Here is a 17,810-nt window from a genome sequence, read left to right as displayed (position 1 = left end):
AACTACCTTCAAAATGCAATATACTTCATCAATCCTTCTTTTGGCCTTCGCTGCCACCAATGTCCTCGCCCACGGTGTCGTCACTGAAGTTCAGGGTGCCAACGGTGTTAACATGCCAGCTCTCTCTGGTAAGTTTTTCTCATCTCTTGCTCATAGCTTCTTCTTTCTCAGCTTCATCCTATTAACACATTTATCTAGTCGCCGATGGAACTCCTCGTGATTGCCCATCTCCAGGTTGCGGTGCTGAGGCTGATACTTCCATAATCAGAGCTAATGAGATGGGTACTTCCAAGGCTTCTGCTCTTGGTCGCACTGCCACTGGTCCAGTCAGCGCTGCCAAGATGATCTCCATGTTCATGGGAGGCAATGCAAACAGCACCGCCGCTGTTGCAGCTCGTGAAATTCACGCTGCCAGCATGCTCAGACGCTCCCTCGTTGTCCGCGCCGCTGATGGTGGTGCCAAGACTCCATCCGGCACTTCAGAGACCGGTGTCAAGGCCGCTATGGGTGCCGGTGCCACATCTGGCATGCCAACCTGTGCTGATGATGGAACTGTCAAGATGACCTTCCACCAAGTTAACCAAGATGGTGCCGGACCATTGACTGCAATGGTCGACCCCACTTCCGGTGGAACTGACCCAGCTGCTTTCAAGAAGGCTGCAGTTACCCAGAACGTTCCAGGTATCGGTATCGGTGGTCTTTCCGCCGCTCAAACCACCGATTTCCAAATGGCTGTTCAGATGCCAGCTGGTATGACTTGCTCCGGCTCTGTCGGTGGCGCCTCCAACGTCTGTGTTGCCAAGGTCCAGAACAGCGCTCTCGCTGGTCCTTTCGGTGGATCCGTTGCTTTCACCCAATCCGCTGGTGCCAAGAAGCGTGCGATCGAGTACAACCTCAGCAAGCGCCGCTTTGCCCGTGCTCTTGCTACCGAGTCCGAATAAGCATCTTCAGTATGCCAGCGATGGTCGATAGTGGGTAATGCACCCGAAGTGGTATGGAAATTGAACAAGATATAAGATTAATGGTTATTATTGGTTGATGAATGGCTCGGAATTCCCTTTGTGTTAGAAATTTCTTTTGTATTGTGGTGGACTCTTGCTAGCGATGGGAAATGAGATCTGCGATTTCTTCTCCAGAGCTAGAAGAGGGGGTGGTCCTATAGATATTGTGATGATGAATTGACTTATACTTTCCTTATACACATAAAGTCCTTTCATAGATGCTGAGCACGCTCATTATTTAAATCCTAATTATGCTGATCAAAAAAAACGTTCTCTTTTCTTGCTTCTTATTGTGATCGTGATTTGATTAAACTTATAAGCGACACAGCTCTTCTTTGCTTATGTTCGCAGTATTTTGGAGTTTCTACACGACTCTCAAGAAGATTCAGATCATTTACATATGCATGAAGATTTCTAATGTCTCGCTTCTCAATACTCAGGACACAAATCTCCAATCATCAAAGTAATACCCAAATGATTATTCCACAGAGCCTAGATACGGAATCAATAGCATGCCAAGGAATCCATCCCACGGTTATAGGACTCAATACTAAAAGAGCATCTGGGCTACTAAAACCGTAGACCTGTGTACATCATTTGATCTGAAACTTCCTTTATACATCCCTCAACATAAAATACATCCCACAAAATTACCTCCCAAAGCAGCAATAGTATAAAGGAGCTTGTCCCTTACCTTCACATATATACTAAAAACATCCCAACCCCTTCATCAAAAATCTCATAGCAAGCTTCAGTGCAGTTGGTAGGCTCGCTTGGATCTTTTCATGTCTTGGAAGGGCGATATTGAAGGGAATATATGATGTTATGAATACTTAAATAGGTAGGTATCGTTATCTCTGATTATCGGACAAACTTTTGGAAATGAGCCATCAGAGGGGAACTTGCAGTATTGCAGTGTGTCTCTTTTGGAACCGACGTACGCTGATTACCGTAAATTTGATTTTCATAGGTATGCATCCATATTCTACGAAGACAAAAGAGGAAACTCGGGTCTCATCCGATCGGCGTCACTTTTTCATTTTCAAATTAAGGTGTAGAAAGGAAAGTGTTCCGAATCAGATGCGTGCCTCTGACATACTCGTCCCACCGGCCCTGCAAGTTACCGATATCTTACACATGGATTCTTCGGCAGTATTCCGGGTTAGATGATGGACAGCTTGAGCTCAACATATCAGATTGATCTTTCCAGAAGTTGTGGTATGTCAATCACGGTAGCATGCAGAAGTGTTATCTATACATGTAAATTGATCGATACACAACATCAGACTAACCGTGAGGCTTGGATGCATTGAAACGGCCCGCGAAAGAATGTTGCCACAACCCCTCGATTCCAGCACGTGAACCTCGTGCCAAATTTAGAATCTTGGCATGTTTTTGTCTCACAACTTTGCAACTTTCTTCACAGTCAATTGCAATAACTTCACCTCGGATTAGATGTTATGTCGAGCACAGCATCATTATCATCTTGATTCATTTGTGACACGAAGTTTGAAATGATGCTATCCTGTTACTTGCCTAGCGATGATCCGTTCCACTTCCCCTTTTATTTCATACCCCCAAAATTCACTTCTTTTGCTCAAGATTTCGTGTGGCTCCATGTGGCTCGCCTACAACTACAATACGAAGGTATCACGGACAATACTAAGAACACCCGCCACAAACATCATGTACTCATATTTCTGAATTGCGTTGAAGTTTTGATGCTTTTGAATCTTATTTCCATTTCCTAATTGATCTTAAACAAGTAGTCTAGGTCAAAGTTGACTATGAACAACTTATCCTTGATTCATCTTATCATTTGGTGCTTCAAATTTCGTGCTAGTGTGGTCTATTTCGGTAAAATAGAACAATACTAAGGAGAGTCTCCATTGTTCTCAACTGTGATATCGACTGTGATGTTATCGAGACCTTGATCCTCGTCAGATTTATTTTATATCCACAATACTATAGCAAAGTAATGCAGTTGCTATTATTTAGAGACAGTGTCGTTACGAGCACGACTTGTCATCTTTTAAGTAGTTCAAGAATTTCTAGAGGCATTTTGGATATAAACTTCCCTCCCCTCCTATAATCAGTGTGTCATCTCGAACCTTCAGCATCTCCGAACGTTCCACACAACAGTTCTATCATAGCTATCTTTGCTAGGCAAAAAAATTGCTTTCTACTTTACTCCTTCAACACACCTGCTACTTTGATACCTTATCATACCGACGATTCACCACGCCCTGGAAAAGTCTAAAGTAAGGATGGCTTCCAACAGTTCGAACTTCGATCCATTCACCCAGAGTATTACCATTCTCATGGCCGATGGCGTTACGACTGTGTCTATCACCCCAGTCGACATCGACTTTTTCTACTACTACAACGTGGCTAGTTGTATCAATTATGGTGCTCAAGCTGGAGCTTGTTTATTGATGTTCTTCGTCGTTGTCGTCCTCACCAAGGCTGCCAAACGCAAATCACTCCTCTTTGTCCTCAATACCCTCTCACTCATTTTCGGGTTCCTTCGCGCCATGCTCTATGCCATCTATTTTCTTCAAGGCTTCAATGACTTCTACGCCGCTTTCACGTTCGATTTCAGCAGAGTGCCACGATCGTCGTATGCTTCTAGTGTCGCTGGCAGTGTCATTCCTCTCTGCATGACGATCACAGTCAACATGTCTTTATATCTTCAAGCTCACACTGTTTGTAAGAACTTGGGTAATTTACATCGAATTATCCTCACCACACTCTCTGCTATCATTGCCCTATTAGCAATTGGCTTTAGGTTCGCCGCAACGGTCGTCAATTCAGTGGCAATCTTGGCAACATCTGCTTCGTCCGTGCCAATGCAATGGCTAGCCAAAGGAACCCTTGTAACGGAGACAATCTCGATATGGTTCTTCTCTCTCATATTCACTGGAAAATTAGTATGGACTCTCTACAATCGCCGAAGAAACGGATGGAGACAATGGAGCGCCGTGCGAATTCTTGCTGCTATGGGTGGTTGCACCATGGTTATACCTTGTAAGGATTCAATGATATTATTCGATCGAAATATAAGCTAATACTAGACAGCTATCTTTGCCATCCTTGAATATGTGACACCAGTTTCATTTCCAGAAGCAGGCACTATTGCCCTTACATCAGTTGCACTTTTACTTCCCATTTCTTCACTTTGGGCCGGTATGGCGACAGACGAGGAAACATCTACTATCGACGTGTCCAACCTCACTGGTTCACGCACAATGCAAGGTTCACAGAGCGGAAACTTCTCACGAAAGACATATGCCAGCGACACCACCGCACAATCCTCTCGACTTGATTTTACATCCAGAAAAGGAAGCAATGCTACCATGATGAGAAAAGGTAGCAATGCCATGGACCAAGTCACCACAATTGACTGTATTGTCGAGGATAACATGGCAAATCATGCTCCAAGAGATAGCACGGAAATGGACCTTGAAGCCATGGGTGTACGCATTAATAAATCGTATGGAGTTCAGAAGGCATGAGTGGGTTCAAGTACAGTTACGTATGATATATACCCCTAATTTGATGAGGAAAATTGATTGGACAATTTCATGGAGGTGACGTCTGGAAATACGGTGGTAATGAGCATTAATTGAGAGGATTTGCACAGGTGCGAAGCTAATCAGACATAATTTTCTAATTTCCTCGAATGTATTTACGCAAATGAATATATTGTATTAACTAATAGGCCTCTTGAGAATTTTATCATTATCACACGTTAAGGTTTCCTTTGAGATGATGTCGCACTTTTCACCTTGTTAGTTTTGGCAAGTGCCAACCGCGATTGTAGTCTATAGTGACTTTATATCAGAGATGGAAGGAGCATTTCTCATCACCACATGGTATTGCCTCTTGAATCAGACACACAAGATAATATTGCAACTTTATATCGTCATTCGTTCAGCTGCCTTCTCGTACAACATACCTATTTTACTGCTTTACGCCAGTGATCATATCATACATAGTATTCCTTGCTATTTGATTTTGACTTCAAGTATTTACTCGGTCAGTGGATGTGGCAAATATGGCTTACCATGGATCATGGGGACGTGGTCGTAGCATTTATGGCCATAATAGTGTTCGTTCGAATGCTAAGATATCTACCATCGGGAGATCAAGATCCAAAGCTTCTTCTCTAGACGGCCAAATGACTCCTGATCGTGGGCGGAGTAGTAGGGATAACAAACCAATTTATCGGTAAGGCCTCTTCGACACGCTGATTTAATAAGTCAACGGGTCTATGATCTTTTATACACAAAAAGTACTAACGACATAAACTTATCAGCTCAAAACCTGTCGTCACATCAGCTCTTCGATGTCTAGTCGGCAAATTCGAAGCTATGGACGCTTTAAGTCTTCCCATCCAAGACTTCACACTCCAACCCGCACCATTGCACTCAGCACGAAACTCTCCTCGAAAAAGAAGCAGGACACGAGATTCTTCACAGAAAAGATTATCCACCATTTTAAGTCCGAATAGAAGGGATTTGTCTAGAGATGGCGATGTTTTCATTGAGGAATATATGAGGAATAATACATGGGGAGGTACGCCTAGTAGTACTAAATCAACACTTCTCCGATCTCAGAAAAGGCAATTCCAATCGAGACAACTGAGAACTCCACAGCAGCCGGGAAAAACTGTAAAGACACCGTCGAAGAGTGAAAATAGGATGGTTTCCTCAAGATCTACCCCAAAGAACATGAGTGGTAAAAAAAACGAAACTCCAGCCTATACACTCCCGAAAAAGTCTCCAAATAAGAAAATCGGAAACATGATTAAAGACCGAATACGCTTCTTTGACGGAAGTCCAGACGAGAAACTTCCCTCGAGCCCCGCAAAATCAAGTCCTTCAAAAAACGTTCCATCTTTATTTGCTCCAGCTCATCGTGTCAATCGTAATAATGGATCTCCCTCAACTTCCTACACCACCGCTATTGAAACACCAACCGTTAAATCAGCAATGAGAGGCTCGACAAACTTCTCTAGAACATCTGAAGTGGCCAAAGAGAAAAGTACTACGATCTCTTCAGCTCAAAAAGCGCAATATACGCCAGTATCTCATAGAAAACAACGCAATGTTTTCGGAGAGGCAGTTCAGAATCCTTTCTTGGCTTCTCAGGGGAGTTCGGAAAAGACAAGATCTTCAAATACGGTCTCGCCTCATACCTCTCCGACGAGACCACAGGGATTCAAGAGACTGAAGTCAGAAACTAAAGGTAGGTTGATTGATTTAAATGGATTTCTCGAGATATGTATCCAGGATCCTTGTGGTTCCTAACTGACTTCTATTGCCAGTAGAGATTAATTCACGCGGAAGTTCCCTAGCCCGCTACGAAACCAACGCCACTCCAACCCGCGGCCCCTCCCTTCCCAAAATCACCCGCCCAAGAGGACGAACGATCCCCGGCCGCAAAGATCCCAAAACAGGTATACAAAAAGATTTTGATACGCGACGAAGCCAAATTAGCGAGAAAATCGAAGCCATCTATCAAGCCAAAAACGAAGCCCGGAAAACCGAAGGTAAGGACACTAAATCTGTTCTCCAGGAAAACCATGCAGTGTCTTCCATGCCGAAACATGTCGAGAAAGATGATGTGAGACAACCCCAACGGATAAAAGATACGTCATCTTTTCGATCGAAATCAAAAGTCGCGGATATGAGAATGAGGTTTGATGGCGGTGCATCGTTTGCCGGAACTGTGTTACCCGGTTCTGCATCAAGAGATGCGGGACCAAGAATTGTGTCTCCAGTCAAAGAAGGAGAGAATCCTGCAATTATCCCTGTTCCTCCGCCGGCACCACCACCTCCTGTTTTTTCATCACCTATTCTCAGGAAAAGTATCCCCAATCCTGATACTCCTCAAGATCCTGCCCCTCTCCCCACCCAAAGACAAAATCAAATAAGTCCCAAATCTTCTGAGCTTACTTCCTCGCCGAGGAAAAATGTGCTTTCAGAAACGATCAAGCAGAGAGTATCCGTTTTACCCTTGGAATCTACTGAGAAGATAGCAATACAGAGACGTCAGCAGACACCGGCGCCTATGAATGAATCACCTGTAGTTCTAGAACCTGAGAAGAATGCGCTTCAGACTTGGCCGCGCTCTGGTATTAAAAAGCCGAAACAAGTAAGAAATGGATTGATAGCGGAGAAAATGAGGTTGTTTGAGGATATTTCGAGGACGGGGAACAATGATGAGAGTATCGCTCTTAGTCCTGGGAAGGAACAAGAGGATGGGGAGAGTGAGAAACAGAGACTTGCGATTGATAGTGGTAAAATGAGAATGAGAACAAAAACGTTGATTGAGGGGAGGAAAGAGAAATTCGAGATTAGTCCACGGAGAGATGGAGATGAAGATGGGGAAGTGAGGAAGGGGAGAATCAATCCGGTTTTTCCAATGGCTATTGTGGCGAATGATGAATGGAAGGGAAAGGGGAAGGACAAGGGAAAAGAAAAGGAGGAGCCAGTAAAAGATAAACATGAGGATGTTGGCATCCAAATTGTTGAAGTATCTTCATCACCTCCACCAACAAAGTCAAGAGAGAGGTTGGGGAGCAGAGGACCAAGAATAGGAAGTAGAGGCCGTGTGGTTGGTCAATGGAACGATTTTTTCCCGGCGGGTGGTAGGGATAGGGATGGAGATGCATTAGCGCATTTACCTCTCAAAAGAGGATTGAGAGATGCGAGAATGCATATGGGTAGAGATGGGAGTCGTAGTATTGATTGGGATGAGGTGGAACGAGAACTTGGGGAGAAGGGAGGATGGAGAGATGAGGATCTGGATAGGTTGGTGGGATGGGGGGAAAAGGAGAAAAGAATTGATGGTTTGAGAGGGGGAAAGGGGATTAGTGTTAGTGTTAGGGTGAGGGGAAGGGAAGCTGGTGAGAAGATGGGAAGAGGGGGAGAAGGAAGAGATGAGAGTGAGAAAAGAGATATAATGGTGGTTAAAGAAGCGGAATGTGGATTATCGGAACCGAAACCGTTGAGGGCGGTGGAAATGAAGAGAATGGTGGAGATTTGTAGGGATAGGGAGAGAGTTGGAGAAAGGGAGAGGAGTAGAGGGAGGAAGTTGGAGAGGAGGAAATGACTAGGAAAGGAGAACAGATTGAGAGAATACTATTAGGTGTTTGTGAATGGATGGAGAAAGAATCAAATTGTATAAATGCTTTGAGGCATTTTAGTTCGGGGGAAATGGTGGCTCGAATGGATGATGAGGGTGAGGGTGCGGGGGGTGGTATAGGATATCCTTCCACTGTTCTGGTTAAGTAGGAATGGAAAGTAGAGATAGAAGGAGAGTATAGATGACGACGAGTTAAAATCCATAGAAATTAGAATTAGAAGAAATAAAAACCAGGGTTACTATTCGGAAAATCTACGATGAGTATAGAGTGCAGTCGTATCCACTTGAATGATTCCGATCTGACATTGTCCGATGAGATATGGGGTGAATCAAAATGGGACGTTGGATGATAGTTAGTTAGCTGTGCTCCTGTTGGTATGGAAGAACTAGGTACCTAGGTATACATACAGCAAAGTCTCTGCTTTTACTGCCTTTTGAAAGGGAAAGGCATCAAAGGACTCCATTTCAGATGTGCAAAATATCTTTCGGTCGTACTGATTTTGTATGGAAGAGTTGGATATACAACAATACCACTCACTCACTTTGCTTACTGCCATATGAGACAAAAGGCAATAAGGGATTGGAATCAGACATGCAACAAAACTTTTGGATTGCACAATTTGACCAATAGGAGCAGAGTAGACCGCAATATCAAGAACCAGTATTTCAAGGAAACATTTCAGAGAAACATTTCAGAATTGGGTATAGAAACGATAACGACAAGCTTTCAAACAGCAAAGATTGCAAAAGAACTCCCCCATGTATCAACCGCCCCGCTAAGATAATCCCCAAGAATATACCGACCAAACTCCATGGCCACTCACTTGACCCATGCGTGCCAATCACTCTCGTTGTTATTCGACATCATCTGCCACCTAGGTTGGCTTCTCGCTGATTGCTTCCTTGCTCCGCACACTACCACCGTCCTCACTCATTCCTTCCAGCTTCAGACTCGTTCCTCTACTACTTCTAGCCCCAATGCTTACTCCGGTACCTTTTCTCTCGCTCAATGCTTTGGACCACCTCTTCTGGTTCTTTCCGCCCTCGACCATTTCATCGAACCCAAGGACTTCTCTGATCTCTGGAATTTCCGCATGATCTCTGGTGTTTTTCATCCTGTGACACCAGGTGATTCTCTTCTCTTCATAGCCTTCGTTTTCTCCTATCTTATCACCATTTCCCAAAATTCCACCGCTCGCATGCATGCCAACGGGCCCATCAGCAGGTGAAGTGATCGGAGTAGCCATTCGCACTGGCTCGAAAAGGAATTCCCCGCCGACTTGTTGGTAATCACCTCCTTGAAACAGTTTGCCGCCTTTGATTTGTTTGAGACTTTGTAGTACGCTCTGTCCGATCCCCATGAGAGTACCTCTGCGCTGATATTCTGGTCTGGTGCCGAGATTCAATGTGCGCATCATTCCCAACTCATCGTATAGCTTCTTTGTAGGATCCGCATATATTGGAAATGGACAATTTGTAGCTTCTTGGTACATGGGGATGAGAGATGGACTGCCGCAACCAACGACGGCGATAAAGGTGGGAGTATGGAGTTGAAGGAGGGAATCTTCGGTGATGGATGCTGCGAGGGTTCGAAGGTATTCTTGGCAGTTCTAGTAGAAAGCGTAAACGTTAGGTTTGAGTTGAACTTTACAGCTAGGGTGATAGTAGGGCGACAGTTTACCCCGCAAAAGAAATGACGGATGAATATAACCAAGACTCTTCTTGCTACATTCGGGCCTGAGTATAAACTTTTGAAAGGTCTCGTTTTGCCATCCCTATCTAGGACGATCATACTCTCAACTTTCTTCAGCACCTCTTGGGAGGGTATATCATTATTAGTATTGACGTCCCCAACAAACTCCACGGAAGGATCGACGCCATCGAATGAAGTATCTATTGAGGTCTTTGGAGGTGTAGCATTTGGATGATCCATGATTATTGTATGGGCTGAATCTTCGAATGTCTTTTCGCTCAAGCCTTTCTCTGTGGTAGAATTAATGGTAATTCGATTCGCAGTGGGTGAATTAGACAAGATGACCATAATTTCAATCGATTCGTTTGCGCCGGTTCTTCGGATTTGTCTTCGTCACTGATTCACGATCGTTTAATTTTATCGAGGCTTAGACCTTTGAGCTGGCTCGGATGTGAACTATGATGAGTAAAGTGAATGATATACTTGTCGTCGGGTTCATAAATCCGTATACATAATCTCTTTTTTGGAATCTGTACGATAAACTGTCACATATAATTTCCTATTAGTTCGTTCAATCCTCCTACGTGTCAGAGTATCAGAATATCTGTGTCAGGTCTCAGACTGGTTTCAAGGACAGCCAGCCGTGGATAGCTTCCTTCCCTTCTCTCGTCGAGCTTCATACTAATCAAGTTTGATTGGAGAAGACGACGTAATTGTGGGTGATTCACCTGGGCGTCAACGAATAAGGTTATCAGATTCAGTAAAACTTGAATAACGGAGCATCTCTTAGCAAGAAATAGATCTTGATATACTGGATCTGTTGGACGTGCTCATCGGTGTTATGTTTTGATTTGGAAATTTTAGGGGTCACCGGTAGGTCACTGGTGCCACTGAGTGGGTAGACCTCGGATGGTGACAAATCTGGCACGATTTATGATTTATGGGGCTTATCTAACTGGGCGAGCTGGGCTGAATGAACACTTGAGGTATGGCATTCCAAAGTTTGAGGAATATCTGGAATATCTTGTAGCCATACTATACTTCTTTCTCTTTCTCTTCTTCTTCGTATATATGGGCAGATAAATACAAAGCAACAGATGCACAATGAACGGCAGACATGGTAGAGGATGAATCGTCGTCCAATCTACGAATCCGATGAAGCAGAGAAACAAAGAAGAAAAATCAACCATGACGCTTCGTGAAGTTTTATCATCACACACTTATTACTACTTATTACTACTTTGCCCAACAGACATGGCCAAACAAGAAGATGGATGATCTATGATCTGTTTTCAGCCTGCTGGAACGATCCTACAAGTAATAAGTAAAATCGAATAAAAGCAAGGAAATCAGGGGGACAAAAGTACAGCTCCCGTAAAGCATTACTATTACACATTTTATCTAAGAATAAGAAAGATTGTCGAGCTGCGTTTTGTGCTACAGAGTACAGTCGATCGCTCGCCGGGGAGTAGACGAATAGGCACGTATGGAAATGATCCGACCGGTGAGCTCTTTTGCGGCCTTAATATATCATTCAGTTACATCAGTTACAAGATGAGCCATTGGAGTTCACACCCAGGTAAACTTACAAATTAAATGTCGTGTCACTCTCTCTACCTACAAAGCATAACAGAACGTCTGAAAAGTTTCACAACGTTGTTGAACAAACCAAGATGAGGGGATGGATGAGGGGAGGAGGATTCCCGCCATTCATCTAATCCTTTAAGCTTATCATGATCAGGGGGGATCACTGGTGGACCGTGGATGAGATACATCCATTCCCTTCCCAATTGGTTGTACCTGCATTTATTGAAAATCTTCCGATGAGTGGCTGTGCTGTGCTTCCAGCTGTGCACCCTTGAATTCTGCATCTGTTGCCTAATATTGATTCAGATATCAGACTGAGAGAGACCCTATCTCATTATCTTCAATTGAATGTTGCAATCATCGTTTTCCTTGGTCAGAATTTATTAATCTGGACCACCTTTGTGGCCACTTTCTTTGGAGATCATGTCCGATAGTCCATTATCAATTGCTGCTAGTATCACAGGATTGCTTACCTTTGTTGCAGCTGTTATTGCTGGTTTCTATGCACATGCTCTTGGTCTTCGTGATGCCGTTGATACACAAGCCGAAATATCCAGTGCATTAGATAAAATATATCTTCTCGAAACGGAGACGGATATGTTGAATAATGCATATCTAGCTTCACTCATTCGTCAACCAGATCGAAAATATGGTGCTGGTGATTTCAAGTATTTTCAGGGACTTTATGTCCAGTCATTAGAACGAATGAGAGTCATGGACAGAGAGTTACGGACGAGTGCCGAATTGGTAACAAAAGGTGATGGATATGGCAGGATGTCCAGAGTGAAAAGAAAGGCTGCTTGGATGGCATCGAGAGCTCGTATCCAAAGAGATATTGATGAGAGGAAAACCGAGAGCATGAGGATCTTTCAAATCCAACTTGCCATGCTATCAGCGTGAGTTTGACCAATTGCTCATTCTCGACTATTGTTGGGAACTAGCTCAAGGATACTTGCAGGAAAATTGATGAGCTATCTTATCATCAAAACAATCATAACGCCACCTGCAATGTCATGCTGGCCGATATGGGCGACTTGTCAAAGTATGTGCTGTTAACGTCCGGCGTCAATCGCTGGACCCCCAAACTTAGTACTTGCTAATTCATTCAATAGTGGCATGATGAAACTACCTCCTACACCACCGTCCCCTACACTTTCTACTTCCTTTCCTGATCGACCAAAGATCAATAATCATGCAGAAATTTCAGCCACGCCAAGTCAATACCACACGCCATCAAAAACGTCCGAAGTAGCTCCACTTATTTCACTCCCATTGAGAGTATGAGAGTATAAGAGTATAAGATACGAGGATACCTACTCTTCATTCCAAAAATTGGATTCAAAAAGACTTCGTTCTAGTGCCACGTCAAAGCTTCCGATCCATTACACTAAATTGTGACCTGGTTGCCGGAAGAGAAAGAATTCTTCAGCTCTTCCAGGAATATTGCCCCGAACAGACTATTTTACGCTTCGCTACGCGTATTCCCTGCAGGGCATATCTATTCCCATCGTACATTAGTTTCTCGGATTTTCTTATCTCAATTTCAGCTCCGAATATAGATTCGATTTAGGATATATCGAAAATCGCTCATGAAATCGAACGTTGCATACGGCCTCAATTTATACTCGTCATTCCCTGGATGTGTACTAAATGATGAAGTACACCATTTTCATCAACAACGTCGCTGTATGCGAAGGCAGTTTATGATAAGTATTATCAACGCCTCGAGTATAAAGACCGATAGTATTGTGAAGGATTGAATCTCGATTGCTCATTTTATTCGGACACATGAAGTACCTAAAGTGGTTATCAATTGGCAGGAAGGAAAAGTATGTGATCAACTCTTGGTATTTTCCAATTAGTTTCATGCTTGATACTAACATCCAAAAGGGTGAAGGATAATAAAGTCAGCATTGATGATCTCAAAGATGGCAGCAGCGCATCCGGGAAACTTAAGGGTTCGATCCTGAAGGAAACTCTACGATCCATGGAACTATCATCACAATGCACCGTCGATACTCAAAAGAATACCGCTAATGGATCCGCGATGGGAATATCTGGGACCAAAACGTCCACGGGACCATCCCGAAAAACCAGCGTCTCAAGCAAAAGGAAGTCTTGGTATAGTCTATCAAGCAGAAAGTCGGAAGACTGTGAACCTATCGCTATCGAACAGACCAGCCTTTGCATTCGAACGGAAAACCCTAAAGATCGAAGGAAAACCTCTCCACACGCAACTAAACAACCTCCACCTCTACTCAACACCCATAAACATGCTTCCAGTAGCTCCATCACAATCATCGTCACATCTCCAACCTCAGATACCAACATCCAAACAGATTCTTGCTCGATATCTAGTACCTCATCACATTCCTCATCCCCCTCCTTAAAATCCACCTCCAGCTTCGACCCCTCCCTTCTCATGCCCCCCTTTCCACCAACTCCTCTGAAATATGACATCCCCAAATCCAACGAAGCTCCCGAGGTGAAAAAATGGCTTATCGGTTGCATGAATCGAAAAGCTGATACGCTTCCCCGCAAACTCGTTTTTCGGATGATGGAAATTTATGGGATTAAAAAAGAAGACTTGGATCCGACAATGTGGGGAAAGCTTCAGGAAGGGGTCGTAGATGAGGGGGTGGTATTGAGTGTTAATGCGGATGCTGATGTTGAGGATCAGGATAAAGATAAAGGCAATGGAAATATTGAGGCGGAGAAACAGGATCTCCAGAAGGAAAAGAAAAAGGAGGAATCTAATAGTGTCGATGCATTGCAGAACCCAAGGATTTCATTCTATTCTCGAGGAAAGCGGGGACGAAAAGATATCCCCTCCGAACGACCCAATAACACAATTCTCACGAAACGACACACCTACCCTAACTCCAACGCCAAATCCAATAATAACAAAACCCACCCCATCACCACCATCAAAAGCCCAAACCAAAACCCAAACCCAAACAGACCAACCCCACAATCCCCACCCCCCAAAACCTCCACAACCAACCCACGAGTCTGGCAAAACCCCTCATCGCGCGCGCGGAATTGGCCCACCACCATCCCCAACAACAACAACATGATGAATATGCACCACCCCGCTGCATTTTCTTTCCCTCCTTATGCACATACCAATGCAAATCCACATGCGAAATCAAGACCGAGCTCGCAGCACGGGAAACATCATAGGTATGCAAATGCACATGGGAATGGGTATGGATATGGGAAAATGACAAAGAAGAAGAGGGGGGTTTGTCCGCCGTGTTCGAGGAGGGGATCGATGGTTTCGTTGGGGAGGATTCCGGAGCATGAGGAGGGGTTTGGGGAGGGGAGGGGAAGTGAAGTGAAGTGAGGATAAGATGGTTGGGATAGGGAATAGGGATTCGGAGAGAGAAGAGAGAAGAGAGAAGAGAGAAGAGAGAAGAGAGAAGAGAGAAGAGAGAAGAGAGAAGAGAGAAGAGAGAAGAGAGAAGAGAGAAGAGAGAAGAGAGAAGAGAAGAGAAGAGAAGGGGAGGGACAAAAGAAGGGTGTTCATTTGAGGAATCCGTTATATATACTATATAGGTACTAAGTACATTTCTCGGCGTTATGATTCCATGAATACCTATCGAATTCAATTCAGCGTTGTTTATATGAATGGTTGGAATTTTGGGTTGGGGGCGATTGTATATACATATATACCTATCTATTAATATATTTATTAAGTAATTTTTTTATTAACATATCTACCAAGTAGATATTTATATCGCATTAATATTCCTATTAATATTAATATTATATTATAAATATATCTCATCCCATCCCATCAGTATCAAAATACCTACCTACTATTTATCACACAATTTCTATATATCTCAAGATATCAATCAATACATTTCATCTCATCTTGTTCTATTCCATTTGTTATCATTTGTTATCATTTGTTATCATTTGTTATCATTTGTTATCATTTGTTATCATTTGTTATTATTTATATTCAGATTAGTCCCATCCCATCCCATCTAATTTTTCATACCCAACAGTCTTTATTTATCATCTCAGAACGATATATTTCTCATCCCATCCCATCCCTTTCCGTTTCATCAGCACATAGGTACCTGAGTATAATGCAGCTCTATATATTTTGATTGGTATCAATATTAGACAACTTCACTTCAACACATGCATCACATAGGTAATTATAGTATTCTCAAAATTCAATATCAAACTAGCGACAAAATTCATTAAATTCGACTAGCTGACTGACTCATCTCAATAACTCATCAAACAGTTGCCACTCATTACAAAAACCTCTATGAGTAGGTAGGTATCTCTATAAAGAATAACAGAGGCAAACTAAGTGTACTCAAGCAAAAAGCCACGCAGTAATAAGTAACACATACATCTGCTTAATAACTACACAATCCACCAACCTCATCATCCAAAGTCCATGTTCCAGCCAATCCACCCAATTCTAATCCTCCATCAGGATGCTCATCCAATTTTCCCACAAAGAAATCCCCTTTACCCATCGTATTCAAATCTCTATTCATGACTCTTCTCGCCCAAGAATCAATTGTGGGCTCTCCAGTTTCATCCCTCGCTTGTTTTAAAAAGGGGATAAGCGCCGTACCACCTGTCCCCTTCAATTTCTTCTTCTTCTCTTCGTCATCACCCTTTCCACGAGATGCCGTTGCAATATCTACCTTTCGGCTACGAGTTGCCTCGGGACTCATGGAACGGGAATGAGAGTGAGATTCACGGGATTTGATAACGATGTAACGTGTGACAATAGCGATATGTTTATCGCGGAATGTACGCAACATGGCGAGACAAGCATCGTAGGCGAGACAGAGCTCATGGTTATCGGTATGCGCTTCGACGTAACCGCGAATATTGGCCACGACGGTCATATCTTCGAGGAATCGTCGATGAGCTCCTGGCATGTATTTTCTCATTTCGAGAAGAAAGTTATGCTTAGTTCGTGGAGCTGCGCCTTCGGCTTCACTCTCTGAAGCGGCATCCTTCTTCTCACCCGTGGGTCGATGTTCTATTCCTAAAACAATGTCGAAAAATTGAAGAATGGAGCTTTGAGCATTACTACCCCCAGAAAGTTGACGGTATTGACCAACACCATTACCCTCATCATAGAAAACTCCATTTGGTAATCCGGCTTCTTCCATATTCTTACTACCAGCAAGGAAAGGACGGATTCGATTATAGAACACATGAGGATCGCAGCTTTCATGCATACGTTGAAGAAGTGTTCCAAGATCATCGATTCTCTCCGCAAAAGTTCGAAGACAAGATGTAACAGTCCTGCTATCATTCTTACGAGCCGCCTCAATTGCTGTAAGCATGAGCGGAAGAACGGGAGCAGCGCGAGCTTCAATTGCCACTGAAACCAAATAAAACCAAGACTCGTCGATAGAGCCAGTAAATGTGGTCAATGTGGCAAGATTCTCTAAATTGTCGACATGCTCATCTGCGAACAATGGTTTAAAGTTCCAGAGACAGACGGCAGCATATGTGGCGACTGGTGGTACTTCCAAGTAGTTTGAAATGTGTAAAAGGGGGACTGTAATGGATGGCGGCAGGTTCTGTATATATCACAAGTAATCAGCACGAGACTTTCACACAAGGCTTGCGGATCGAGGGAAAGAATTGCACAAACCTCTTCCGGGCTATCACCACCCCAGATATAACTATGCGCCATGAAACATAACAACGAATATGCTCTTCGCCATTCCGAATCGTGTTCCAGACCGGCAGTCGAAAGAACTGGCAGACGATCAATAACACCGCGCAGGCGTTTACTCAAAATCAAACCTTGAAGGTTTGCATTGATCGCCTCCCATTTGTTGTAGTATGGATCGGGAAGTCGTTCGAGAGGCAAATCAGCCGGAAGAAAACCATACTCTGGAGATATTCCGTATTTGCTGAGTTTGGGAAGTGGAGGAAGCATGGTCTGATTGGGGAAAAAAGATAGATAGGTTTAAAGTATCTGTCCTGACGCAAGGAGTATAGGATCTTTTTGTCCAATACTCCTCAGCCTTTTCGATAATCTTTGTAGTTGCTTTGCATATGAACTGCAAAATGTGTTGTGTGAGGCAAAAAGGTGCTGAAATGAAGTTGGATGATAAAATGTTTCAGAAACTTTTATCGGAAATCCTTTTCCGGAGGGGATGATTGCCCCTCCTATATATAGTCAAGAGAGGGAGGGGCAGGTGGTCTGAGAAATGGGAAAAAGCTAACATTTGATAGCATTCCGCTTAGAAAGCAGCTCTCCTCGGAATTGCGCGGTATCGGCCCATAAAGACTAATCATTTTCCTTTGAAAGAAGAATTGTTTGTCATGGACATGGTTCTGGTCATAATTCTGGTCATGGCATCATAGCAGATGTC

At 43.5% G+C, this 17,810-nt stretch overlaps 7 protein-coding genes across 7 annotated transcripts; 5 read left to right on the top strand and 2 right to left on the bottom strand.

The window, feature by feature from the left end:
• Positions 1–13: 13 nt before the first annotated feature.
• EAE98_009807 (uncharacterized protein) lies at positions 14–1,268 on the top strand (the record flags this gene model as incomplete). Its single annotated transcript, XM_038957428.1, has 2 exons — positions 14–128; positions 199–1,268. The coding sequence occupies 2 exons, from the start codon at positions 14–16 to the stop codon at positions 939–941; spliced, it is 858 nt and encodes a 285-aa protein (XP_038806136.1). The 3' UTR covers positions 942–1,268.
• Positions 1,269–3,268: 2,000 nt separating this feature from the next.
• EAE98_009806 (uncharacterized protein) lies at positions 3,269–4,516 on the top strand (the record flags this gene model as incomplete). Its single annotated transcript, XM_038957427.1, has 2 exons — positions 3,269–4,028; positions 4,080–4,516. 2 exons carry the CDS (start codon positions 3,269–3,271, stop codon positions 4,514–4,516), a joined length of 1,197 nt encoding a protein of 398 aa, XP_038806135.1.
• A 542-nt stretch (positions 4,517–5,058) lies between these two features.
• Positions 5,059–8,120, top strand: EAE98_009805 (uncharacterized protein; the record flags this gene model as incomplete). Its single annotated transcript, XM_038957426.1, has 3 exons — positions 5,059–5,231; positions 5,320–6,251; positions 6,331–8,120. The coding sequence occupies 3 exons, from the start codon at positions 5,059–5,061 to the stop codon at positions 8,118–8,120; spliced, it is 2,895 nt and encodes a 964-aa protein (XP_038806134.1).
• On the bottom strand, positions 7,911–10,838 carry EAE98_009804 (uncharacterized protein). Its single transcript, XM_038957425.1, has 2 exons — positions 9,835–10,838; positions 7,911–9,763 (listed from the first exon to the last, which is right to left on the bottom strand). Exons 1-2 carry the CDS (start codon positions 10,192–10,194, stop codon positions 9,029–9,031), a joined length of 1,095 nt encoding a protein of 364 aa, XP_038806133.1. The 5' UTR covers positions 10,195–10,838; the 3' UTR covers positions 7,911–9,028.
• Positions 10,839–11,811: 973 nt separating this feature from the next.
• Positions 11,812–12,717, top strand: EAE98_009803 (uncharacterized protein; the record flags this gene model as incomplete). The annotated part of the gene is made up of 3 exons (XM_038957424.1): positions 11,812–12,329; positions 12,392–12,475; positions 12,546–12,717. The coding sequence occupies exons 1-3, from the start codon at positions 11,857–11,859 to the stop codon at positions 12,715–12,717; spliced, it is 729 nt and encodes a 242-aa protein (XP_038806132.1). The 5' UTR covers positions 11,812–11,856.
• Positions 12,718–13,221: 504 nt separating this feature from the next.
• Positions 13,222–14,860, top strand: EAE98_009802 (uncharacterized protein; the record flags this gene model as incomplete). The annotated part of the gene is made up of 2 exons (XM_038957423.1): positions 13,222–13,262; positions 13,324–14,860. 2 exons carry the CDS (start codon positions 13,222–13,224, stop codon positions 14,777–14,779), a joined length of 1,497 nt encoding a protein of 498 aa, XP_038806131.1. The 3' UTR covers positions 14,780–14,860.
• A 752-nt stretch (positions 14,861–15,612) lies between these two features.
• Positions 15,613–17,589, bottom strand: EAE98_009801 (uncharacterized protein). Its single transcript, XM_038957422.1, has 2 exons — positions 17,081–17,589; positions 15,613–17,006 (listed from the first exon to the last, which is right to left on the bottom strand). The coding sequence occupies exons 1-2, from the start codon at positions 17,369–17,371 to the stop codon at positions 15,816–15,818; spliced, it is 1,482 nt and encodes a 493-aa protein (XP_038806130.1). The 5' UTR covers positions 17,372–17,589; the 3' UTR covers positions 15,613–15,815.
• Positions 17,590–17,810: the final 221 nt, after the last annotated feature.

The sequence above is a fragment of the Botrytis deweyae genome (genome assembly GCF_014898535.1).
Source record: "Botrytis deweyae strain B1 chromosome Unknown BDEW_031, whole genome shotgun sequence".
NCBI lineage: Eukaryota > Fungi > Ascomycota > Leotiomycetes > Helotiales > Sclerotiniaceae > Botrytis > Botrytis deweyae.
The sequence above is the reverse complement of the archived record's forward strand: the minus strand, read 5'-3'. Positions and strand labels throughout refer to the sequence as shown.

Coding starts and splice junctions, on each gene's coding strand:
- EAE98_009804 (XM_038957425.1), bottom strand. CDS start 10,194: ATGGTCATCTTGTCTAATTCACCCACTGCGAATCGAATTACCATTAAT. Junction 9,764..9,834: donor TCCGTCATTTCTTTTGCGGG/GTAAACTGTCGC, acceptor GCTTTCTACTAG/AACTGCCAAGAATACCTTCG.
- EAE98_009801 (XM_038957422.1), bottom strand. CDS start 17,371: ATGCTTCCTCCACTTCCCAAACTCAGCAAATACGGAATATCTCCAGAG. Junction 17,007..17,080: donor GTGGTGATAGCCCGGAAGAG/GTTTGTGCAATT, acceptor TGATATATACAG/AACCTGCCGCCATCCATTAC.